Source organism: Microtus pennsylvanicus, chromosome 5 (genome assembly GCF_037038515.1).
Source record: "Microtus pennsylvanicus isolate mMicPen1 chromosome 5, mMicPen1.hap1, whole genome shotgun sequence".
Lineage (NCBI taxonomy): Eukaryota > Metazoa > Chordata > Mammalia > Rodentia > Cricetidae > Microtus > Microtus pennsylvanicus.
This window is the reverse complement of record NC_134583.1, coordinates 81803313-81830574: the sequence shown is the minus strand read 5'-3', so window position 1 is coordinate 81830574 and position 27262 is coordinate 81803313. Positions and strand designations below refer to the sequence as shown.

Below are 27262 nucleotides of genomic sequence, written 5' to 3'. Positions count from 1 at the left end.
CTGGAGACCTGTCTGTGCTCCACTTATCAGCCCCCTATGAGCACTGTGCCCTGCGACAGTGCTGGAAACCCAGTTGTCCCCCTCCCTTCCATAACAGTTATTCTCCACACAATGATAGTTTCTGATTGACGAACACTGAGATGGCTCTTGTATCTTTCTTCACACCTTCCTTTCTAACTTCCCAGGCACTCTTTTTTGTTTGTTTGTTTGTTTTAATATATGGAGTGGTTGCTCTATGACCCATCTCAACCTGATAATGGTGTCCTCCATGACCTAGGAGCCATGTATTGTCTGAAATTTACTCATTGCGATCTGTGACTTATCCTTAACTTGGAGTTGTCCTGACTCTAACCTACTTCAAATCTATCACCCCAGAGAGTATTTCTCAAAACCCAAGCCTATAAAGTCAAAGAACTTCTGGGGATTTTCTGTCTCAGTGCACCACAGTAACACCAAAGTCAACGTACCCACAACTGAAGTCATGACCATTGTCTATAACTGTCCTTGTGTGGTGTTAATGGCCTTGCACAGAAGTTTGCCCTCAGCTACCCAGTGTTTCAAGATGCTTATTCTGTGGAGCTCCATCGCTCTGACTCATGGTCTTACCTTTAGCCTATGCCTTGGTATATCCTCATTAGATTCATGTTCCACGAGTCAAGCATGTGTTCTGCATCTTCTTACCTCTCTCATCTGATTGGTTCTCAAGTCTGCAACTGTAACTTTCCCAACAGTATACCCCATGTCCCCAATTTCTTTACCTCTTCCATAAGTTCTGAATTCTTTTCATTTCCAATATCTCCACTTTCCTCCTCCATCACCCAAGGAACACAGATTGTGTACCTTCAGATAACAGTCTTCCTGCCTCTAGTCCAAATTCACTGTGTCTCTCCCCAGTCCTTCAGCAAATCATGCTCTGTAGCTTGACACAGAAGACTCACCTGACTTCAGCCATTAGCCTTTTCTTCAGGTTCCTGCATCACTTCCTATGTGAACACGTTCTACCCCATCTATGAACCTGTCTTGAAGATTATTTGCAGTGCCTCTAATCTGGAGATAGTCTTTGTTTTCCAGCAGTCTTTAGGCGAAATGTTTCATTTACAGAAGTGGCTTGCACCACTTCCGCACTTTGCTCGACCCCAGGCTTGTAACACCTCTTTCCTTTTTGTTCACCTTTTATCTCACATATATTTATCAAAGTATGCTTCACAACTTATTTTCTCCCTGACACAGTAGTAAATGTTGAATTTTAAACATTATAGCTGCTTCCATTTTAAACTAGAGATAGTTAAACATTGTATTTACACTTTAGAACCATATGGATAATGCTATGTCTTACCGTGTCCCCTCCCCTCTGCCATTTTATTATACTAGAAAACACCAATGCATATTTAGTAGTGCAAGTGGTTTTGGAGAAACAGAATTGCAAAAGTAAATTCTTCTAATGTTTTTAAAAGTTTCTGGCCTTGTTTAGCTATTTCAACTACACCTGAAATTGTGAAATCCTCTCCTGATAATATTTATAATTTATGTGTGATATTAACCGCTATTGCCAGGGTACACATGCCTCAGAGTACAAGGAGTCTTCATTAAGATCAACCGTAGGGTGACCTCAGAGGAACTCTGAACCACAGGCTGCAGCTGTACACAGCAGACCAAAAGGTGAATGATCAACCAGTCAGCTGGACATCCCATTATCTAGGCCCTCAGTAAGGGACAAACCCCAGGCCCCTCCCCCACCTGCTTCACTTCTCCAGCTAGCCAGTAGGCAAGCTTCCAGCTGGCTGCTCCAACACTCCCCACATCAGTCCGACCCTGTAAGCTACAAGGCCCACTCTGCCCCCAAACCTATCCATCTCCTGCGACCTCAGAGGAACTCTGAACTGCAGGCTGCAAGGGCACACAGTGGACCAAGAGGTGAGTGCTCAACCAGCCAGCTGGGCGCTCTCTCTCTCTCTCTCTCTCTCTCTCTCTCTCTCTCTCTCTCTTGAGCTTCAATACCAGGGCAAAACCCCAGGCCCCTCCCCCACCTGCCCCAGCTTCACTAGCTAGCCAACAGCCAAGCTTCTGGCAGGTCGGCCGCTCCAACACCTCCCCACCCCCATCCATCTGACCCTGTAACTAGAAGGCCCACTCCACACTCAAACCTATCCATCTCTTGTGACTTCAGAGGAACTCTGAATCACAGGCTGCAACAGCACATAGCAGCCCAAGAGGTGAGTGATCAGCCATCCATCCAGAGAGACAGCCCATTCTTTAGGCCCTCAGTAAGGGGCAAAACCTCGGCCTCTCCCCACCTCTCTCAGCTTCACCAGTCAGCCACCAGGCAAGCTGGGGTCATCCTTGTAGATTCCTGGGAATTTCTCGAAGGCCAGGTTTCCTGCTAGCCCCATAATGGCTCCCTCAATCAAGACATCTCTTTCCTTGTTCTCCGTTTCTGTCCTTCCCCCATCTCAACCATCATGTTCCCTTTACTTCTCCCCATTCCTCTTCTCATCTCCTCTTCCCCTTCAACCCTTCCTTCTTCCCCCACCCCAACACTCCCAATTTTCTCAGGAGATCATGTCTATTTCCCCTTCCCCGGGTGATCTATGTATGTTTCTCCTAGGGTTCTCCTTGTTACTTAGCTTCTCTGGGGTTGTGGACTATAGGTTCCTTATCCTTTGCTTTACAGCTAGTATTCACCTATGAATGGGTACACAACAAGCTCACCTTTCTGGGTCTGGGTTACCTCACTCAGGATGGTTTTGTCTAGTTCCATCCATTTGCATGCAAATTTCAAGATGTCATTTTTTTTTTACCACTGTTGCTATGTCCCTCTTTCCATTTCTGATTTTGTTAATTTGGACACACTCTCTCTACCTCTTGATTAGTTTGGAAAAGGGTTTGTCTCTGTTGTTGAGTTTATCAAAGAACCAGCTTTTTGTTTCATTAATTATTTGTATCATTTTTGTTGTTTCTATTTCATTGTAAACAGCAAGAAAACAAATAATACAACTAAGAAGGGGGAATGGTATTATTAGACAGGGAATTTCCAAAGAGGAAACCCAAGTAGCTGAAAAACATTAAAAAAATGCTCAACATCATTTGCCTTCAGAGAAGGGCAGATTAAAACTACTTTGATATTAAATCTTACCCCGGTCAGAATGGCCAAGATAAAAAAGTCATGACAGCAGACACTGGTAGAGACGTGGGGAAAGGGTTACACTTAATCACTGCTATAACTGCTGTGGAAATCAGTATGGAGGTTCATCAAAACACAGAAGTTGATATACTACATATTTCAGCCTTATCACTTGCAGGCATGCACCCAAAGGACTATACATTTTAATAAAGTGCTCCTTGCTCTTCCATGCTCATTGTTGCTCTGTTCATAGTAACCAGGAGATAGAAAACAACGTCAACGTCCATCATATTAATAATGGGTAGCGAAACTGTGGCCTTTACATAATGCAACATTACTCAGCTGTTACCAAAATGAAATTTTGAAGTTTTAGAATAATGGGTGGAACTGAAAGCAATCGTTCTGAGTGAAGGAACCCAGAACCAAAAGACAAGCACCACATAATTTCTCCTACATGTGGCTATTATCTTTTAACCTTTAGATATGTGTGATCCCTTTGGAGGACTCAAAGAGTTTAGCATCCAGTAAGGAACCTTGGGGAGGAAAAGAAAATGACATACAATGTTTCAGATATGAAAAGGAGAATATTAAACAAGAATGACGAAAGGGGGCAGAGGGTGGGAGGAAGAGTAGAGAAGGGTATGGAAGAGATAAGGAACACTATAAACCTTTCGAAAATCTATATAGAAACCTACTAGAGTAGAAATTCCTAAAATAAACTCATATGCATTTATAAAAGGAATTGAAATGAGTTACCCTGTAATTGAAGTACTACATCTGTCCTGGTTAGCTTTATTTCAACTTAACACAAGCTAGACATCTGAGAGGAGGGAAGCTGAATTAAGAAAATGCCTCCTTATGATCAGGGTGTAGGCAAGCCTTTAGGGCCTTTTGTTGTTTAGTGATTGATGGGCGATGGCCCAGTTCATTGTGGGTGGGGCCACCCCTGTGCTGGTTGTTCTGGGATCTGAAACACATCAGGCTGAGCAAGCTATGGGAAGCAAGCCAGGGAGCAGCACCCCTTCATGGCCTCTACATCAGCTCCTGCCCCAAGGTTTCTTCTCTGTTTAAGTTCCGGTCCTGACTTCCTTTAATGATGAACAGTCCTGGGGAAGTGTAAGTTGCTTTGGTCATGGTGTTTTGTTACAGCAATAAAAACCCAAACTAAGACAGCATCCCAACTAGACAACACATAGTACATAAAGCTCCAGTACCAGGAATGTGTTAGCACTTCCTGAGATGTTAATCACAAGGTCCCATAGACCCTCAGACTTTCCAGGCTTCTACTGCACTTTTCTATCCCCCAGAATGTGGTGGTAAGACCCTGTTGCTGGAGACACCACTACTTAAACCATAAGTTTATGTGGAGCTGTGAAGTGCGTTCTGACCTGAAAGCTTCACTCCTATTTGTTAGTTTTTACAGTTCTGGCAGATGCTATGCACACTGCTTGAGGAGAAAAAAAAATCATCATCAGTTTTATCCAGAACCCTATGAACTACAACAACAAACTTCTTGGCAAGAAACGGCCACTGCCACAGTGGTGGCCTCAATGCTGTGGGAGGGGGAGCCAACTACTTTCTGACTTAATTTGAGGCCAAACCTCACTAGCAAGAACCTGTTAACAAGGTCTAGACAGAATCTATGGCCTTAGTTCTTAGGCCTTAGAAGAAAGGCCTCCTACTATTTTTCTACTAGACAGTTGTATCATTTAAATGACTCCTAATAATTTGTTGCTCCACCCATAGATCAATCCATCATTCAACCCTCATCAGAGAAGCTTCTTTTTGTAGCAGATGCCAATTAGCACAAAGGCCAAGAAACCTTGGAGTGCTTAGATATAAATAGGAGGTCTAGATCACAACCCTTTCCTCAACACTTAGAAATATTCATGGAACAGGGAGGAAATACCATCGTAAGAGCCAGAGGTGGTAGATGACTTCAAAACATAATGCGTTCTGGAAGCAATGAAGCAGATGCACATACGAACTCAAAGAGATTTTACAACATACAAAAGATCTGTGCAAGCCAGACAAACTCCCAGCACAAGGAGGAGGTGGCTTCCTTGTCCCACCCTTAGCTGAGAAGCTAAGGGCATTTGTAGCTGTTGGCAAAGGCAGTCAGTATATTTAGTCATGTGATCTCTATATACAGACCAACTCTAAGTAGACTCCACCCTTAAGAGGAGTTGGTCAACAGAAGTTGGATTTAGTGAGGTGGTTTTTATTTATTTATTTATTTATTTATTTTTTTGAGACAGGTTTCTCTGTAGCTTTGAGACCTGTCTGGGAATCAGCTCTTGTAGACCTGGTTGGCCTCAAACTCACAGAGATCTGTCTGCCTCTGACTCCCAAGTGCTGGGATTAAAGGCGCATGCCACCATGCCCGGCAGATTTACTGAGTTTTAAAGGATAGAGAGATTAAAACAGCTGAGCGAGTAGTGAGGTGGGGCTGAGGAGTAGAAGTGAATATGATCAAAGGTCATATGAAATCCTCAGAGAATCAATAAAATATTATTTTAAAATCACATAATTTCAAAATTGGCAGGCATGTTGGCAATGCACCTTTAATCCCAGCTGTTGTGTGAGAGAGGAGTTCAAAGTCAGAATGGTCTATACAAACCAGTTTCAGATTAGCGGGAGCTACATATTGAAAATATTTCCCAAGGATATAAAATCATCATATCAGAGAGACACCAACACTCTTCTGTGGAGAAGTGGTCACATTAGCAAATAAATGGAGTAACCCTAAGTATTCATCATGGAGAGAGGGTGATAAAGAAGAGATATTGGATTTGCACAATGGAATGCTATTCAACTATAGAAAGCATGACCTCCTTTTATGAACACTAAAGTGGATGGGAATGGAGAATAATATGTGAAATATAATCCAGGCACAGAAAGACAGATACCATATTTATCTTTCATCTATGGAAATACAAAACTCTATCTTAGTAGAATGATGATTGACAGACGTGATAAATGGCAAAGGTAAGGAAATGTTAAGAGAGATAGGACAATGGGAACCAAGCACATTTAGACAGAAACATAAGTCCTTGGGCTCTGCATTGTGGAGTGACTACCTGCCGCAATCATCTCTTATGTATTTACAAATAACAGGAAGGGAGGAGATCAAAGCTTGAGAAGACAGAGATGACAAAGTCGCAGAAATGTAAATATTTACCGAGAATTTGTGTAAACATACTGACATATCAACCTATGTCATCAACTTTTGCTGTGACCTTCTGTTACAAAACAGCATTGGTTGACATTATTCATAGCTAGCGGTATTTCAGAAAAATTCATTTGAGAAAAGCCAGATATAAACAGAAAGTAGCGTGGATGGAGTCCAGTGTATAAGGGATGAATTGGGGGAGCAATGAAAGAGATATCATGATAGAGGGAGCCTTTACGGTGTTAGGGAGAAACCAGGTAGTAGGGAAATTAAGAATTCACAAGGATGACCCCAGCAAAGACTTCTAGCAGTAGTGGAGAGGGTGCCCAAACTGTTCTTCCCCTATAATCAGATCAGTGACTACCCTAATTGTCATCATAGAACCCACATCCAGTAACTTATAACACAGTGATCGACAGCCAAGCACTGGGCTGAGCTCCTGGAGCTTAGTTGAAGAGAGGCCCTGCCCACCTTCCATCTCTCCTTCTTTCTCTCTGTCTGTCTGTTCCTTTATCTCTCCCTGTCTCTCTTTCCACCTCTCTATTCTCTTCTGTCACTCCTGACCCCAGAGGCTGGTCTCACCTCTTCCCTCCCCCTTTTACCATTCACTTTCTTCCAATTAAAATAAAAACCATCCACCTGAGCATTTTGGTATGGCATCCTTCTCTCTTGTGCTGTCTTTTCTGAATTACAACAGTTCTGCCTCAACTTGGTATATCATACTTTGTTCACTTCTCTGAGAAGTGGATGGGGGTGGGATGGGAGGAAGGGGAGAGGATGAGAGAAGGGGAGGGAGGGGAACTGGGGCTAAAATGTAAAATTAAAATTTTAAATTAAGAAGAAAAAAGTTCTAAAATAACTGTTCACAGTGAAGTTATGTGGGTTCATGGGAGGGAAACGCACTCACAACCTGATCTGTAACAGAAGATGCACACCTGTGTCACCTCCTAATTACTGTGACCTGAACAAGAGGGTATAGAGGACTTTTGGGATCCTGAAAATGTCCTGTGTCTTCATGGAACTGGGCTATATGGAAGGAAGTATTCTATAAAACACACTAAATAATTAGAATAGAATTAAAACCACTTCCTTAGCTGTACCTTGAAAACTATAAAGAAAGATTGCTTTCCCTTTTAAGAGTTTGCTTAACCAAAGCCTTGGTTGGCATCTAGTTTGAAAATGGCTCTCTGGTCGTGGTTAGAACCTAGATATTCTGCTGTTTGCACAATGGAGCATGAAACCAAATTTTTCAATCATAATCTGACTCATTGTTCTTCCTCAAACTCAGCACTCATTGAGAACATAAATTGATGTCTCTCTGTTCTGGTATACGCACAATAGACTTTACAGCCAGATTTTCCCTTTGGAGCTCCACTGTTAGCTAGAAGAGCCACACAGTGAAGTTTAAGGTTTCACTGACCTTTCCTGTCACAGTGAATTCAGATGACAGATGGCTCCCACAAAGGTGTCCACGGCTGAGCACAGACTCTCCTGTCCTGCAAGCACCAAGTCTTCAGGGTCCCTCTGAAGCTCTGTCTTCCTTTGTGTACAGGTCACTGACTTTCAGAAATACCTGTGATTTTCTGAGACCAGGGACAAGTGTTTGTCCTGGTGCCTCCTGGGATAGAAACTGAAGGAGAAAGCTCTTAGGATCAATTAAAAGGGACTGTGGCTTCATGACCCAAGCTCCCTGCAGACTTGTGTGGAGGACAATGGTCAGGGGAGTTACATATGTGGGCAGGAGCAGTTCACCATCCATCCTCTCCCTCTCTAACCGTTTGCATGCATGTCCAGAATGTCATCGGGATTTTCATGCCCTGTGTGGAAGGTCTCACCATGACACAAATTGACTTTGTATTTTTTGAGAGTACTTCATCTGAATTTCACACACACACACACACACACACGCACACACACACACACACACACACGCACGCACGCACACACACACACGCACACTCACACACAATGGGTTTATTCTAAGTATCTTGTACTTTTTGTGCCTCCCCCTCTCCTCTTCCTACATTCAAACTTTTCAATGTATTGTTATGAATTAACGTTACTTCAGCACTTTCATTCTGTTTGCTACATTTATAATCATTTAAAATATTTATTCAGCCCTGAGACTATATATACAGGTAGCATTATACAAACTGAAGAGTTTATTTATTTATTTATTTATTATGTATACAATATTCTGTCTGTGTGTGTGCCCGACGGCCAGAAGAGGGCGCTAGACCTCTTTACAGATGGTTGTGAGCCACCATGTGGTTGCTGGGAATTGAACTCAGGACCTTTGGAAGAGCAGGCAATGCTCTTAACCACTGAGCCATCTCTCCAGCCCCCAGACTGAAGAGTTTTATATTTATGAACATATATATACTTTTTTATTGATTTTATTGAGCTCTACATTTTTCTCTGCTACCTTCCCTGCCTCTCCTCTCCTCTTCAGCCCTCTCCCATGGTCCCCATGCTCCCAATTTACTCAGGAGATCTTGTCTTTTTCTACTTTCCATGTAGATTAGATCCATGTATGTCTCTCTTAGGGTCATCATTGTTGCCTAGGTTCTCTGGGATTGTGATTTGTAGGCTGGCCTTTTTTGCTTTATGTTTAAAAACCACTTATGAGTGAGTACATATGATAATTATCTTTCTGGGTCTGGGTTACCTCATTCAATATGATGTTTTCTAGACCCATCACTTTGCTTGCAAATTTCAAGATGTTGTTATTTTTTCTGTTGTGTAGTACTCCATTGTGTAAATGTACATTCTTTGGTCGAGGGGCATTTAGGTTGTTTCCACGTTCTGGCTATGACAAGCAATACTACTATGAACATAGCTGAGCACATGTCCTTGTGGTACGATTGAGCATCCTTTGAATATATACCCCAAAGTGGTATTGCTGGGTCCTGAGGAAGGTTGTTTCCTAATTTTCTGGTAATTTGCTATACTGATATCAAAAGGGGCTATACCAGCTTGCACTCCCATCAGCAGCGCAGGAGCATTCCCTTTACCTCACAACCTCTCCAGCATAATTTGTCATTAGTGTTTTTGATCTTGGCCATTCTTACAGGTGTAAGATGGAATCTCAGAGTTGTTTTGATTTGTATTTCTCTGATGGCCAAGGATATTGAGCATTTTCTTAAGTGTCTTTCAGCCATTTTAGAGTTCTCTGTTGAAAGTTCTCTGTTTAGGTCTGTACTCCATTTTTTTATTGGATTATTTGTTCTTTTGATGACCAATTTCTTGAGTTATTTCTACATTTTGCAGAAATATAGCTATCTGATGTGGGGTTGGTTAGCTCAGGCTTCTTATTAACTAATTCTTACATCTTAAATTAACCCATTTCTATTAATCTTTGTATTACCATGAAACTGTGGCTTGCCAGGTAAGATTCTGTTCTGTTCTTTATCCTTTGGCAGCTACATGGCATCTTTCTGACTCTGTTTACTTTCTCTATCTCTTCCAGCCTGGCTATATTCTCATCTGCTATATGATGAAACAGCTTCTTTATTAACCAATGATAAGAAAACAAATTCACAGCATACAGAGGGGAATCCCACATTATCTCCTCTTTTCTGTCTAAATAGAAAGGAAGGTTTTAACTTTAACATAATAAAAGTATATATAACAAAACAGGATCAAGCAAAAAGTTATAATAGTCTATTTGTATCTGGCAAAATTAAAGAAAATATACTATCACCTCTTTTATCTTTGTGAGTCTAAAGTTTCGTATCTAATTTGTCTTTTATTATAAACCAAGAAAACTGTATCTATCTGTCTTCAACTCTTCAAAGACCCCAGAAGGATATAATATTACCTAATGGAGTAAGAGGCAACTTGTTGGTTTCCCAGCCACCCTGAATGGAATAATCACATAGAAACTATACTAATTACAACACTGTTTGGCCAATAGCTTAGGCATATTTCTAGCTAATCGTTACATCTTAAATTAGCCCACTTCTATTAATTTATGTATTGCCACAATAATGTGACCTACTGGTAAGTTTCTGACTGGTAGCTGGTGTCTTTCTCCTTTGGCAGCTACATGGCATCTCCTTGAATCTGCCTACTTTCTCTTTATATCTCTGTATGGATTTTCCACCTGGCTTTATTGTGACCTGCCATAGGCCTAAAGCAGATTCTTTATTAACCAATAGTAATAAAACGTAGTCACAGCATACAGAGGGGAATCCCCACATCAACCTAAGTAAACAGGAGATACATTGTAAGCAACTTCCAAAACTCTAGAATTGACAGAGACATCTTGCTGCCTGGACAGGTACCAAAGTTCTTCTGTAAGGTTGGGGCATCCATATTCAGCATACAGGCCCATTGTATCTGGCAGACTTTTCCATGAAGCAGGAAATTTGAAGATCTGTCCTGCCTTGTAATGGCAAAGTTCTTCAGTTGATTTCTTTTGTGTCCTGCAGAATGTGTGGCAGTTTCTTCTGTGAAGCAGGAACCCTGAAGGACCATCCTGTCTTTTGAAAGTTCAGCACTCACTTTTCTGTGGGTCTTGCATGTCCAGTTGATACAGCATACCATTAATCAGTCCAAGCAAGAACAATTTCTTGCCCAAATCGTTATCCTTGTCACATTGAAGACAAATTCCATAACAAGTTTCTTCAATGCCCATCAACCTCTCTGAAGTAATTGGCACTGCCAGAAGCAGACATGTCTCACTGTTGAGAAAATACTAAGTTGTGAAAACATTTAAAATACCATATTCTGCAGGTCTTTGGATGGTTTGAATAATACCTATCCCTGTGAAATATATCTCTGTACATCTAGAAAACCTAATTAACTTGACTACAGTTTGATTATTATAGATGAATATTAATCTTTATTTCTTAATTATACATTTTTAAATGAACTGCATAAACATAATACCTTAAACAAGAACAGAAATCCATATACACACTATAACCAAAGCAACCTTAAATATGTATCAATAGTTCAAGATCCATACCAATTCAAAGTTTTCCTTTCTATATCATATCCTCCCCCCCTTTTTAGTAATTGATTGTGATCATTAATCACTTATAATCAGCCTCCTTTAAATGAAAACAAACATCTATAAAAAAAATCATTTTTGGAATTTGGGCATAGTTTTCTCCAAACTGCTTCCTGCTCTTTGTTTGGTCAAGTATTTTTAGGATTCATGGAGACCTTTTAGGGGGGTCTTGTTCCATCAAACCATATTAACCTGGAAGGAATCCACAGGTTCTCATCTTCTGCGAAACAAAAGCAGAACTTCTTTTCTCAAACAATGCATCTTTAGACTCAAATTTTGAAGTCAAGATACCTTTATGTTGGTTTAACTTAGCAGCCTCCAGAATCAAATTTCTCTCTGTAGTCAAAAAATTCAAATAAAACACAAAATATACATAATCCAGACTCTCTCTGTGTATTCCATCTTTACGTGGCTTATTTTTAACTCTATTACTTTTTTAATGTTTGTTTCATTAACTTTACTCCTTTAATCTATTACCTCTGTACTCTTTCTTCTCTCTCATAAGCCCATGTATATTTATCCAAACTCTGACCCATTTAAAGGTCTTTCTTTTTGGTCTGAATTTCTTCTATTGTGTATCTGAAATTCTTTTCTGACAAGGAGTATTTTAAAATGGTAAGCAGTGTTGTTGCAGCAGCCCTGGATGCTGGCTCCACCTCTTTTGGCCTTACAATATGGTAGTGGTATGTTTACCACCAGTTCTGGTGTTTTTGATCTTGGCCATTTTTACAATTATTTCATAACACTCTTGAAGCATGGTTTATATTCCAGCTTGAAGGAAGGATATCCATTATAGAAAAATAGGAGACTGGGCTTGACAAACACTAATGCCTACAGAATGAACCTCCCTGGATCCAACACACAGAGCCCAGAGACAGCCATCAGCACAGTAGCCCTTTCCTGGACATGGTGCCAGATTAGGGGTTTGCTTAGTCACAGTTCTGACTTAGACCCCAGTGTCTGGTTTCCTATGTGTGACTTGACTTTCCCTGGAGGGTCATTGCTGTATTGTGTTGTATGTTGTAGGTAATGTTACCTTGACATAAAGCATGTCCCACCATAATAAGAATTCCTAAATAATGTATTTATGAGATATATGCATGTATGTATGTTTGTGACCATTTGTATGCTTGTATTTGGGTGATTATCATTTGTTCTGTAGCTTAAATAACAGCCGTGAAATTAATAATAGGAGAAATGGCACAAAACATGGCTAAAAGATGAAGAAAATAGTGTCAAAGAAGTCAATAGGCAAACTAGACCCAAGCCAGTGATTCCAAGATATTACTTTTTATTGTCACCATAACTGAATCCAGAATTACCTAGGACAGTGGTTCTCAACCTTCCTAATACTGCAACCCTTTAATATATGTTCCTCATGTTGTGGTGATCCCAACCATCATAAAATTATTTTAATTCCTACTTCATAGCTAAGTTTGCTACTGTTATGAACTATAATTTAATATCTGATATTGCTGACGGTCTTAGGTGACCCCAGCAAAAGGGTCATTCAACTCTCGAAAGGGTCTTGACCCATAGGTTGAGAACCACTGAACTAGGAGCTCACTGAGGGACATTTCTGTCCATGCAGGTGAGAGTGTTTTCAGAAAGGATTCACTGAAGCAGGGGATCTGCTCTCTATGTGGGCAATACCATCCCAGGGACTGGAAACTAGAAAGCCTTGGCTAAAGAGAAAGGAGAAAGCCAGTTAAGCACAGGTGTTCCACTAATACGTGTTCTGGGCCACCATGATAGATAGAAAGACAGTTAATTCCCACTGTCCATACTGCCATAAATCCCTGCTTCACAAAAGACCAAAGCAAAGAGCCAAGTGCCCATGGACTGAGTCTTTTGAAAACATAAGACAGAATAAATGTTTTGAAAAAGTATTTTGGTTACAAAGATGAAGAACTAGTTAATAATACAAGATACTTGATTTATATCACAAGCCCTGGTGTGGTACAGCATTTAAGAATAAGGAAGTAAGCTGATGAAGAATGTGTTTAGTCTGAAAAGGATACAGCATTGCTTCAGCAGTAGTTGCTGCAGACGCTGCCCTTTCTCGGCTGAGCTGTCTCTTAGTCAGCATCTTAGCAGTAGCTACAGAGCCACTCCCCCTTCTTCCTTTCTTCTGCCTCCTCATTCTGTTCTCAGAGGGTTTTAGCAAGGAGTCATTGATCAACACAAAAAAGACATTTTTTTTTTGGCGTGTGCTTTTTACTTTGGTATTTTTGTCTTATTGACTTAGATTTGTTTTGCATTTTTGCATTTTGTTTAAGAGAGATGGTTGTTTCACGTGTAGGTAAGTACGTAGGTAGGATATGGGAGTTGAGGAAGAGGAAAGAATATGATGAAAATATGTGTACGGAAAAGTTTTACCCTAGCATTTTAATCTATGATCTATTTTTTTTTGGTTTCCATTTATAGTGTAGAGAAAGAATTCCATTCTACTCTTTGAATTTATACATTTTTCTAGTTTCCCCAGACACATTGTGGGAAATAATGGATCTTTACCAGGAGTTCAGTTGCCGTCACTGTCGTAAGCAAGCTGGCTCACACATTTGATTTCATTTTTGAAACTTAATCTGTGCTCCATAGATTGAGTCCCTCTTTCTCCATCCCACCTTTCACTTCCACAGCTCAGGGTAAAGCTGTGAAATGGAGGACCCGAGCCACTCAACTTTGGTCTTCTCAAGACACTGTGGCGTTGCTTTTCCCTCAGGTTTCCTTATGAAGTTTAGATTCTTAGCTGTAGTTCTGAACAAAGCCCTGTGATGTTTGCAGGATGACAATGGATTAAAGGGCTTTGTTTCGTGACTGTCACCATTGTCACCCTCGGAAATCTTCCAGTCTAGGAGAATGGAATCTCCATTTAGGTAAACTTTAATCAGTAAAGAAAGCTTGGGTGTTTTGTTTACATTGTCTCTAAGAATTTTGTTGTTTTTGAGGTTACAGTAAGTAGAATTGTACAATGTTTGCACCACAGAATATTTTTCTAAAACAGAAACAGGCACACCCCTGTTCCATGATGCTGTTACTGGGAGAGCATGTTGAGAAACAGCCCAGGCCAGGAGAACAGCCTGCACATGTCCACTTAATGTGAGAAAGAGGGCAGGAGCCTCCCCAGGGCCAGCTTGACATCCTTGTTCCTCAGTGTATAGATGAGGGGGTTCAGGGTTGGGCTGAGGACCGAGTACAGCACTGAGGTCACTTTGCTTCTCTCTGGGCTGTAGCTGGAAGCAGGACTGATGTAGGCACAGAACACAGATGAGTAGTACACACAGACCACGATGAGGTGGGAGGAGCAGGTAGAAAAGGCCTTCCTCTTGCCCTCAGCAGAGCGCATGCGCAGGATGCTGGCGATGATGCAGCCATAGGAGAGCAAGGTGAGGAAGAAGTTGATGCCTCCATAAAAGGCATCTGCTATAAGAGTCATGATGCTATTCACATATGTGGAGCTGCAGGAGAGGAGGAGGAGTGGGGGGATCTCACAGAAGAAGTGAGTGATGACTTTGGGGCCACAGAATGACAGTCTTGTCATTAGACCAGTGTGGACAGATGCATTCAGAGCACAGATGGACCACACAGCCATGGCCAGGGCCCCACACAGCTGTGGGCTCATCCTAGAGCTGTAGTGAAGGGGATGGCAGATGGCCACATAGCGGTCGTAGGCCATGACCGTGAGCAGCAGCAGCTCAGAAGACAAGGACCACAGAAGGAAGAAGAGCTGGGTCATGCACCCCTTGAAGGAGATGGTGTTTTCCTCAGACACTAGGCCAAGCAGTGCTTTGGGCAGCACAGAGGAGGTGCAGACAATATCCATGGTGGCCAGGTTGCACAGGAAAAAGTACATGGGACTGTGGAGCCCAGTGCTGGAAGTGACCAAAGCAATGATGACAGTGTTTCCTATCAGAGCCATTGTGTAGAGTGACAGGAAGCAGATTATCAGGAGAAGTTTTAGACCAGGGTTCTCTGAGAACCCTTCCAGCACAAACTCTGTCCCCATTGTCTGGTTAGGACTCAACATCATAGTGGAAAGTATCTGTTTCACCACTGTGTCTGTTGACATGTTACCACTTCAAAGTCTGCTTTCCAAACTTGATCATCTCAAAGTTCTCTGCTCTCAGAAAGGGAAGGAGTGAATGTATTTTATTCATGGCAGCCTCTTGTCCCTTGTTGTCTGTAGCACACTATTGGGAAATGACATTTCTTTCATTTACTTTTTGTTTCCTATCTAGAAAGTTTCACCATGTAGATTTGCATCAAGAGGGACATCTCCTCTTCCATCATCTTGAGGATGAGAGTTGAGTGAAGCACCCTCACTCAGGACCTGCCTGTGCTCTACTTCTCTGTCACCTGCAAGCACCATGCTCTGCTGACAGTGCTGGAGACACGGCTGTGCCCTCCCCTCCACAGCAGGTATTCTTTACAAATGACAAATCTGATGAACATCCCGAGATGGCTCTTGTACATTCTTCACACCTGGCTTCCTGGCTTCTCTGATATTTGGAGTGGTTGATCTTTTATACATCTCAACCTGATAATTGTCATTCCCCATTTCCAAAAATCCATGTGTATTCTGAATTTTACTTATTATGGTCTGTGACTTCTGATTTGGTTGAAACTGTCCTGACTGTAACCTACTTCAAATCTATATCCCTAGAGGGCATTTCTCAATACCCAGGCCTATAAACCCATAGTGCTTTTGTGGCATTTTTGTCTCAATGAATCACAGTAACTTCAAAGTCAGTATACACACAGCTGAAATCCTTGTCACTGTCTACAAATGCTTCTGTGTGGTTTAAATAGCCTTACATAGAGGTTCATCCTCAGTTGCCCCGTGTTTTATTGCTTAACCTATGGAGTTCCATCTCTTTGACTCATGGTTTTACCCTTAGGCGCTATACCTATGATAGGTTCTCAGTAGCTTCCTGTTCTATGAGCCAAGAATGTGTTCTACATCATCTTCCCCCTCTCACCCAATGGTCCTCAAAGTCTGTAACTATAGCTTTCCCAACCTTATACCTCCTGTTCCCAATGTCTTCAACTCTTTCATAATTTCTGAATTCTTTTTATTTCCAACATTTCTATTTTTCTCCTTCAGCACCCAAGAACTATAGAGCATGCATCTGAAGATAATTGGTCCTTGGCTCCAATCCAAATTCACTGTGTCCTTCAGCAAATCACATTCTACAGCTTGGCATAGGAAATACATCTAACATCATCCATTAGGTTCCATAGTTCCTTCATGAGTTCATGTATGAACACACTCTACTCTTATTTATAAGCCTGTTTATGGCACTTATTTGCAGCACTACTTCAGTCTTTTAAAATCACATTTTATTTCATATCTCTTTTCCATAGCAAGGCTCACAACCTATTTCTCATCAAGATAATAGAAAATGTTGAATTTTAAATATTATATTTGCGTCCATTTCTATGTAGAGGTTTGCAAATATAGTATTTACCCTCTGCAATCATGTTGACAGTGTTATGTCTAACTGTGTCTCTACCACCACTCTATTCTATTGCACTAAAGAATGTCAATACTTAGTTTGGTTGCAAGTGGTTCTTCAGAAACAGGATTGCAAAAGAGAATTCCTCTAATATTCTTGGCAGTTCCTGTATCTGGCTAGCTAATATGACTACACTTGAAACTATGAAATACTCCCCTGATATTACTAATAATTTATGTGTGAGATTAGCTTCCATCCCTAGGGTGTACATCCCTCATATTACAGGAAATGTGATCAAGATTGACCCTTGGTTGATCTAAAGGGAAAGACCTAATAATAATTGAAGCCTAATTGAAGTTATTGAATAATGAATAACATGTGCTATATGGCAAAATTCTAACACCAGTAGCACATCTATAAAAATCACATTGCATGAAAAATAACTAACCAATTTCTGAATAACACACCTAAGAAGAAATGACAGAGAAATGTAATAAATAGGGCAATTTGAAGACCTGGACACATGTCCATGCCCTTACAGACACCTATTGTATTGCAAACAAATAGAAATACGCACTAGAGAAAAGACCATTCTGGTCAAACTGGAGTTACACATAGAAGAATGAAACTAGTTCCTTACCTCTCAACTTGTACAAAATTCAGCTCCAAGTGGATCAAGGACCTCAGCATATGACCCAATACCCTGAAAACGATAGAATATAAACAGGGAAGATGCTTCAACTCATTGTCACAGAAAAGGACTTTCTGAGTAAGACCATAGCTGCACAGGCACTATGCTCAATAATTGACAAATGGGCCCACATGTAGCAATGAAGCTTCTGTGTGGGGAAAGAACATCATCATGTAAGTGAAGAGGTAGCCTAAAGAATGGCAAAAACCTTTGCCAACTCTACCACCGAGAGGGTTAATATCCAGAATATACAAATAACTAAAACGTTTAAACAGAGAGAAAACAATCTAACTAAAAATGGGAAATGGAATTAAACAGAGAATTTTCAAAGCTGAAACACAAATAACTGAAAAACATTATAATTGTTCAATATCATTTGCCATCAGAGAAATCAGGTTAAAATTACTTTGATACTAAATCTTAGCCCATTCATGCTGGCCAAGATAGAAAAAATAAGCACATGACTATAGATGCAGCCAAGGATGTGGAGAAAGGGAACAATTGTTCATTCCAGTGGGTGTGGAAACTGGTACAACTACCATAGAAACCAGTACAGCGCTTCCTCAAAAAACTGGAAATAGATGCACTACATTTTCAGGTATAGCACTCTTAGGCATGCGCCCAAAGGACTATACCTCTTAATAAGGCGACTCTTGTTCTTCCATGTTCATTGTCGCTCTATTCACAGTAGCCAGGAAATGGAAACAACAAAAATGTCCATCATATTAAGAATGGATAGTGAGCTTATTATACTTAAATAAAACATTATTTATCTGTTAACAAAAATGAAGTTATCAAGTTTATGGGAAATTGTAGATCTGGAAGCAATCAGCCTGAATGAGGCTACCAAGGTCCAGAGAGACAAACATTACATACTTCCTTTTACATGTGAATATTACCTTTTAAGCTTTAGATATAAATGTCTTAGGGCTACTATTGCTGTAATGAAACACCATTACTGAAGCAACTTAGGGTCGAATGGGTTTATTTGACTTACAGTTCTACATCTCTCTTCATCGTTGAAGGAAGTCAGGACAGGAACTCAAACAGGGTAGGAACCTGGAGACAGGAGTTGATGCAGAGGCTGTGGAGGGCAGCTGGTTAATGATTGCTCCCCACGGCTTGCTCAGTCTGCTTCCCTATAGAATTAAGGACCAGCAGTCAAGGCATGACCCCACCCACCATGGGCTGGACCCTCTCACATCAATCACTAATTTAGAAAAAAAACTGCTCTGCAGTCTCATCAAACATCCAGTCTTACAGAGGAAACCACAATTAAGACCTCTTCTTTCTTTTTTTGTGGGCTCACCACAAAAAAGGATTAATAAATACCATAAATATAAAACATATTAAAACTTAAAATTTCCACAGTTTTTATCAATCCATACACATTAAAAGTTTTGTCTTTGTAAAAATCCAAAGTCTCTTAAAATCCAAAATATCTTTTAAAGATTCAAAGTCTTAACATGGCTCTCTGAATTGACTAAGCAAGGCACAGATGAGCTCACAGAGACTGAAGCAGCAAGCACAAGGCCTATATGGATCTACACCAGGTCCTCTAGGTAGATATGATATCTATTAGCTTAGCATTTTTATGAGACTCATGACTATGAGAAAGAGTTGGTCTCCGACTCTTCTGCCTGCTCTTGAGACTCTTTTTCTTACTGTTGGGATGCTATGTCCAACTTCAATATGAAAAATTTTGCTACATCTTATATTTTATTTGCCATTTTTGGTTGTTATCTCTTAGAAGCCTGTTCTTTTCTAATAGAGAAGAAAAAGGGAGTAGAAATGAATGAATGAATGGAAAGGGAGCTAGAGAGCGACTTGAAGGAGCAGAGGGAGGTGAAATTATAATCAGGATATATTGTGTGAGAAAAGAATCTATTTTCAATAAGATAAAAAATCTTTTAGCACATACTCAAAGAAAAAAAATGAAGAAAAGAAAGAAAAATTAAAGTCTACCAACTACGGGCTCCTATAAAATAAAAATGAAGCCAAATACTTTTTTACTTCAAGAGGGAAGAACCAGGGCACAGTCACAATTCGAGTAAAGCAAAATCACACTCACTAAAACAGTCTAAATAATTCAATGATCATGTCTGGGATTATTCACAATCTTCTGGGCTCTCTTCACTGTGTCAAGCCTCCACCTCTCTTTGTGATCCCTTCAGTCCTGAGGATTCAGCAGCCACCGAGGCTGCATGGTTCCCAATGGCCTCTCCTGGCTGCTCACAGTGCCCTGCTGCAGTTATCTCCTATGGCCCTTCACGCCTCTAGAACCATCAGCACTTGGTGACCTTAGACCACTAAGTTCAGCTGCCAATAGGAAGGTACCTTCTGTGTGCAACACTTCCAAGAGTGCTTCACCTCACTGATGTTGGTTTCCAAGGCTGATTCTTAAGCCCCAGGTGACCAGCATCCATTGTCCCAGGAAAGGAAAGGTTTTATTTCAGTGGTTCCAGCCATTTCTTCTGCTCCAGCTAACCAGACATTACAGCTTCTCCACACAAAAGGCCCAGTAGCTTTTTTGCTTCCCTCTGAGACTTCACAAGTCAGGACTCCATCGTCTACACTGCTCTTGTCTTCTAAGCTCCTACAGTATTGAAAGCTATTGAGGTTCAGCCAGTCTCAACACCCTCTCAGGGTCCAGAAAAACCTAGCACCAGCAGGATAGGGTCTGAGGTGAGAAAAGAATCTCTTACTCAATACGCTTTGTACCAGTTTTTTTTATTGAGCTCCCATGCTGCAAAGTTTCCAGATAATACACACACACACACACACAGAGACACACACACACAGAGACACACACACACACAGAGACACACAGAGAGAGACACACACACACACATTTCTCTGGTAATTGCAAAGTTACAGAGCTTGAATTTCTCAGGGTTATAAAGCAAGTAAGAGCTGTCCCGAGTGACACTGTCAGCATCTTTATGGTCCTGGGGAGGTATGGTTAGAAGGACATGCAAACCTCTTCCTTAAACGTACCTTGAAAAGTATAAAGAAGGATTGCGTTCACTTTTTTCTTTTTTTAATTAAAAGATTTTTTTCATTTTGCTTACCAACCCTAGTTCGCCTTTTTCCCCTTCCCCATTTCCCCCATCTACTCCTCAGAGGGGGTAAGGCCTCCCTTGGGAAGTCAACAAAGTCCTGCATACCAAGGCTCTTCCCTCCCCCCACCAAGGCTGAGCAAGGTATCTCATCATAGGGAAAGGGCTCCAAAAAGCCAGTTCATGCAGTGGAGTAAGTCCAAATTGAGACTGGCTAGCACACTGGAGGGGAGCTTTGTTCTTGAAAAACAGTGTGATGAAGATTAGATGATCATCATGACCATGAATCTGTGATGGGCAAAGACTGAATTAAACACAGGACTTTCACACTGTAGCAGCTCCTTGAAGAGTATGTGCCTCTTCATAGGGAGAGTACAAACTTCACTCTGTGCTCCTCACTAAGTGGTAAGAGTTGCTGCTTCTCATCAGAATCAAACCAGGCATCCCCTGCTGAGTATCACGCAGAAGCCTTGGTACCTGTACTATCGTAGAGGAAAAGCAACAGAGAGAAGAGGTTGTTGGGAACTCACTTTGGTGGATGATGTCTGCTCTTTTGCCTGGACTGGCCACTTGGGGCATGGCATAAACTGGTGTATACAACAGTCAAATGCAGAAATATTTCTGTGGGATATTTTGCATTCATGACAGAGAGGAGAATGATACTTCTAGAAAACCTTAGGTCAATAATGAGTTTTTTCATAATGATGTGTTTAATAAACAATATTTTGATGCATGGCATTCCTATTGGCATAGAAGACAATCCTATCTTTTTTAGATATGGTATTGTCATACAGAGGGATAATAATTAATCTGCTTCCCAACTGTTAACCCATGCACACTGTGAAGCAGAGAAAGGAGCTGCATCCACTTGAGCACTCTTCCTATAATTTAATCATTCTCTTTTGAGCATTAAACTTTTATTGCTAGGGTGCCCAGTTGTGCCTAAGTGGACATGGAAGAATCTAGGATCCAGGTGGGGAGTTTGTGGGAAGCAAATTCCCTACGGCCACACATCCCTGCATGTAACTTAGCTCTCAGCAAGACTGAATTGAAAACCTTCAGAATCTGTTGAGAATCCTCATTATGTTCAGAAAATGGAGTGTCTGCTGATCCATGGTCTATCCAGAAAAATTGGTACAGGAAGCTCCTACACTTGCATCCCTGTTTTCACAGTGGTCCCTTTATTGGTTTGGCAATTTCCCTGATGCTTAAGGTCAGACATAAGAAATTGTTTCTGTAGGTGACTTCCAGTCATGCCAGCCAAGTTCTGCAACAGACAGGGCAAGGCTAACATCTATAGGCTTGGATGATGTTTTTAACTCCATGAAAGGTGAAGGTCACTCCTGCCACAGAGCAGCATACTCTGGACAGCAGGGCAAGAGAACGCCTTCTGTGACACTTTCTCACAATTCTTTGTATGGCATGGCCAAACAAGACAATATTTATGTCTTCTCTAGTCATCAAAACAGATTTTAGATTAATCTAAATCTGTTGGTTTCATTTCTAAATTAGTGTGAGTACTGGGTGATGAATGAGTAGATCTGGTTTTGAACGTAAGACAAGATAACAGACATGAATAAACTCTTTGATCATAATTAGAAGCTTGATATTCTACTGCTTATACAGTGGAGCATAAAACCAAATCTTTCTATCATCTTCTGTCCTTTGAGCTTAGCACTCTTTATTAAATTCAGGACTCATTGAAAACATGACTATATTGTACTTTTGTCTTTCTGTGCTGATTTCCCAAAAACTTGGACAAATGTTTCTTTCATAGTGAGGTATCTTTTTGCTTGAGAGTTCTGAAGAATCACATAGTGGACTACAATCTTTCACTCACCTTTCCCTGTCCCAGTGAGTTGAGGTGATGGGTGGGTTTCACAAAGAGAACATGGCTGAGCACAAACCCTCCTTTCCTGCAAGCACCAAGTCTTCAGGGTCCCTACGAAGCTCACATCTTCCTTTGTGTATATTGACCTTCAGAAATACCCGTGATTGTCAGAGACCAGGGCAGGTGTTTGTCCTGGTGCCTCTTGGGATAGAAACTCAAGGAGAAAGCTCTTAGGATCAATTAAAGAAAACTCTTGGCTTTATGACTCAAATTCCCTGAAGACTGGTGTGGAAGAGGGTGGTCAGGGGAGTCTTCTAGTGAGGGTAGGAACAGTTCATCCCCGATAGCCTTTCTTCAACACTCTGGATCTCCCAGAATGTCTTGGTATTCTCATGTTCTACGTGGAAGGTCTCACCATGGTAGAAAAGGACTCTTATGCATTCTGCTGAGAGTATTTTATCTGAATTTGACATACATGCAGTGGGGTTATTCTAAGTATGTTTTACTTTCTATGCTTCCCCTTCCTCTTCCTACATCCAAGGCTTCAATGTATTGTTATGAATTCATGTTCCTTCAACACTAACATTCTGTTTGCTACATTTTTAATCCCTGAGAATATCCATACAGATAGCATTATACAGACAGAACAAGTTTTATTTAGTAATATAGATGAGTATACATATATATATATATATATATATATATATATGCATTTAATATAATTAGCAAATAAAAAGGGGTCATGAATTTGGAGAAGAGCGGGGGATGGAAATATGGAATGGTTTTGAGAGAGGAAGGGTGGGAAGAAATATTTTAATCAAATTATAATCTCAAAAAATTTCAAAGAAAAAATTGATTCAAAGTTTCATATGTCATAAAATCCTTTATAAAGGAAAACATAAATAAAACCAAATTGATTGTGATTGTTAATTGAAATTTTTTTCACACAAAGTATCCTGGTTTGATTTCCCCTTCCCATATTCCTCTCAAATCCTTCTTACTCACTCAACTCCATGTCCTTTCTTTCTCCCTGTCTTTAGAAAACAAAAACAAAGCAACAAATCAGTAAAAAAGAACAAATACAAGAAACAAACACACATGACCCAAATCCATAAAAACACAAAATCAGAAGCCATAATATACAAACAAAAGGTCAGTAAGACAAAAATTTCCCAAGCGAAGAAATAGTAGAAAGTATACAGAAATACCATTGAGCTCATTTTATCTTAGCCATGCACTGCTAGTCATTGGGCCCGCCTATCAGTGGGGTTTATACACATAGTCATACTCTACTGTTGAGAATGAGTTTTCCCTGAGTGTTTCAGGGTCTTTCACTATTTGTATGTTGTGCAGTTGAAGGTTTCTGTATTTGTTCCTATGTACTGCAGGAGAAAGCTTCTCTGGTAATGGCTGAGTGAGACACGGATCTATGAAGACAGAAGAACATCATCAGGAGTCATTTAATTGGTACTTTTCTTTTCACAGAAGTGCAGTATTTGATATTCTCCTTGGTCTATGACCTATTTAGTTTCAGGTTCTTAGCTATGTGAGCAGTGTCGGGAATGGGTTCCATTTCATGGAGTGGTAGTTAAATCCATTTGGATAATGATTGGTTGCCCTTGAGACGGTTGTGCCACTGTTATGACAGTTTATCATGCAAGCAGATCACCATTGCAGATGGAAGGGTTTGTAGCTGGGAGGTATTTCCATTTATCATGAGAATTTCATTATTTCTTATTTATTAACACCTGGAAATGTCTCATTATGTAAATCTACCACTAATTTTATACATTCACCAATTCATAGACATCACATTCCAGTTTTTGGGATTTATGAATAAAATAGCAATGGCATGGATTGGCAAGCATCTCTATAGTAGAATGCACAGTCCTTTGGGTATATGCCCCCAAATGGTAAGCTGGACCTTGATCTTCCTAAGGAACCACCATACTGATTTCCACAGTGGCTGTTTAAGTTTGTACTACCACCAACAGTGGATGAATATCCCCTTTACACTACATTCTCACCAGGTTGAGCTTTTATTTGTTTTATTGATCTTAGCTACTGTGACTGGTATAATATGACATCTCAAAATAATTTTAATTTGCATTTTCTTGATGACCAAGGATGTTGAACATTTCTTTATGTATTTCTCATCCATTTTTGTTTCATCTTTTGAGAACACTCTGTTTAGTTCTATACCAATTTAAAATTGGGTTGTTTTTTTGATGCCCAGGTTTTGAATTCTTTATACATTTTAGATATTAGCCCTTTATCAGAGGTGCTATTGGTAAAAAAAAAATCTCTTTCCATTCTGTTGCCTGCCACTTTGTATGAATGATGGTGTCCTTTTTCATACAGAAGCTTTTTGGTTTCATGAGGTCCTATTTATTAATTGTTCTTCTTAGTGTCGGTGTGTGTCTTGTTCAGAAAATCTTTTCTGTGCCAATGAGTTCAAGACAACCCCCCACTTTCTTTTCTATCAGAATCAATGTATCTGGCCTGATGTTGAGTTTTATTTAGTGCAGGGTGATAAGGATGGATTTACCACCACCCTTCTAGGTGGAGCCTTCCAGTTTCAGCGACATAATTGGCTAAAGATGATGGTTTATTTCTACTGTGTATTTCTGGCTTCTTTATAAACTATCAGGTATCCATAGGTGTGAGGATTTATGTCTGTTTCTTCAACTTGATTATATTGATCAATGTGTCTATTTTTAAATATCAATACAATTTTGTTCTAATTACTAAAGCTCTGTAGTACATCTTCAGATCAGGGATGGTGATATATATCAGCAATCCTTTTGCTTTTCAGGATTTTTTTAGTTATATTTACTTATTTATTTATCTGTTTCTATATGAAACTAAAGATTGTTCTTTACCATTTGGTGAACAGTTGTGTTGTAATTTTGATGAGGGCTGCATTAAGTCTATAGACTGCTTTTGATAGGGAGTCCATTTCATTATATCAGTCTTACCTACCCAAGAGCATGGCACACATTTTCATCTTGTGATATTTTCTTCAGTTTCTTTCTTCAATGTCTTAAAGTTTTTAATCATATAAGTCTTTTACTTGCTTGGTCAGATTTACCCCAAGATATTTTTAAAATGTTATTGTGAAAGGTATTATTTTTCTGATTCCTTTCCAGTACATTTGTCATTTTTATATAGGAATGCAACTAATTTTTGTGTGTTCAATTTGTATCCTTCTACTTTGTTTATCAGCTATAGAGGTTTGCTGATGGAGTTTTTAAAATTGTTTTTATTGAGCTATATATTTTTCTCCACTTCTATCTCCTCCTCCTTTCTCTCGTTCTACCCTTTCCCATAACCACCACATGCCCAATTTACTCAGGAGATCTTGTCTTTTTCTTCTTCCTACTTAGATCTGTGTATGTTTCTCTTGGGGACTTCTTTGTTGCCTAGGTTCTCTGGGGTTGTGAATTGTAGGCTGCTTCTTTTTATGCCTAAAAGCCACTTATGAGTGAGTACACATTATATTCATCTTTCTAGATCTGGGTTACCTCACTCAATATGTTTTTTTCTAGATTTATCCATTTTCCTGCAAATTTCACGATGTCATTGTTTTTTTAAACTACTATGTAGTACTCCATTGTGTAAATGTAACACATTTTCTTTTTTTTAACTCTCTTTTTGTTTTATTGAGAAAAAAACAATTTCCGCCTCCTCCCAGCCTCCCACTTCTCCCCCCCACTCCTCTCCCCGTCCCCCCACTCCTCTCCCTCTCCCCCCACTCCTCTCCCCCTCCCTCTCAAGTCTGAAGAGCAGTCAGGGTTCCTTGCCCTGTGGAAAGTCCAAAGTCCTCCCCCCTCCATCCTGGTCTAGGAAGGTGAACATCCAAACTGGCTAGGCTCCCACACAGCCAGAACATGAAGTAGGATCAAAACCCAGTGCCATTGTCCTTGGCTTCTCAGCAGCCCTCATTGTCTGCCATATTCAGAGAGTCCGGTTTTATCTCCTGCTTTTTCAGTCTCAGTCCAGCTGGCCTTGGTGAGCTCCCAATAGATCAGCCCCACTGTCTCCGTGGGTGGGTGCACCCCTCTTGGTCCTGACTTCCTTGCTCATCTTCTCCCTCATTCTGTTCCTCATTGGGACTTTGGGAGCTCAGACCAGTACTCCAGTGTAACACATTTTCTTTATCCATTCTTCTTTTTAGGTTCTTCAGTGGAGGGGAATATAGGTTGTTTCCTGGTTCTAGTTATTGCAAATAATGCTGCTATGAACATAGTTGAGCACATGTTTTTGTGGTTTGATTGACCATCCTTTGGGACTATACCCAACAACAATATTGCTGTGTCTTGAGATTGATTGTTTCCTAATTTCTGAGAATTCACTATACTGATTTCCAAAGTTACTGTAAAAGTTTGCACTTCCACCAACAATAGAGGCATGTTCTTTTTTCTCCACATCATCTCTAGTATAAGCTGTTATCAGTGTTTTTGATCTTAACCATTCTGATAGCTGTAAGATGGAATCTCAGAGTTATTTTGATTTTCATTTCTCTGATGCTAAGGATGTTGAGCATTTCCTTAGGTGTCTTTCAGGCATTTGAAATTGTCTGTTGAGAGTTAGGTATGTACCCCATTTTTTATTGTATTATTTGTTCTTTTGATGTCAAGTTTTTTGAGTTCTTTGTATATTTTGAAAATCAGTCTTCTATTCAATGTGGGGTTGGTGAAAATCTTTTCTCATTCTGTAGGCTGCTGTTTTGTCTTGTTGACCATGTCTTTTGCTTTACAGAAGTTCTCAATTTCAGGAGGTCCCATTTATTAATTGTTTTTCTCAGTGTTTGCGTTACTGGGGTTATATTTAGGATATAACCCGTGTTAAATGTGTTCAAGTGTACTTTCCACTTTCTCTTCTATGAGGTTCAGTGTGGTTGATCTTATATTGA

General features: G+C 40.3%; 1 protein-coding gene across 1 annotated transcript; it reads right to left on the bottom strand.

Annotated features, from left to right (window-relative positions):
- Positions 1-14404: 14404 nt before the first annotated feature.
- LOC142851011 (olfactory receptor 13A1-like) lies at positions 14405-15358 on the bottom strand. The gene has a single exon (XM_075974903.1). It carries the CDS (start codon positions 15338-15340, stop codon positions 14405-14407), a length of 936 nt encoding a protein of 311 aa, XP_075831018.1. The 5' UTR covers positions 15341-15358.
- Between the last annotated feature and the right edge of the window lie 11904 nt (positions 15359-27262).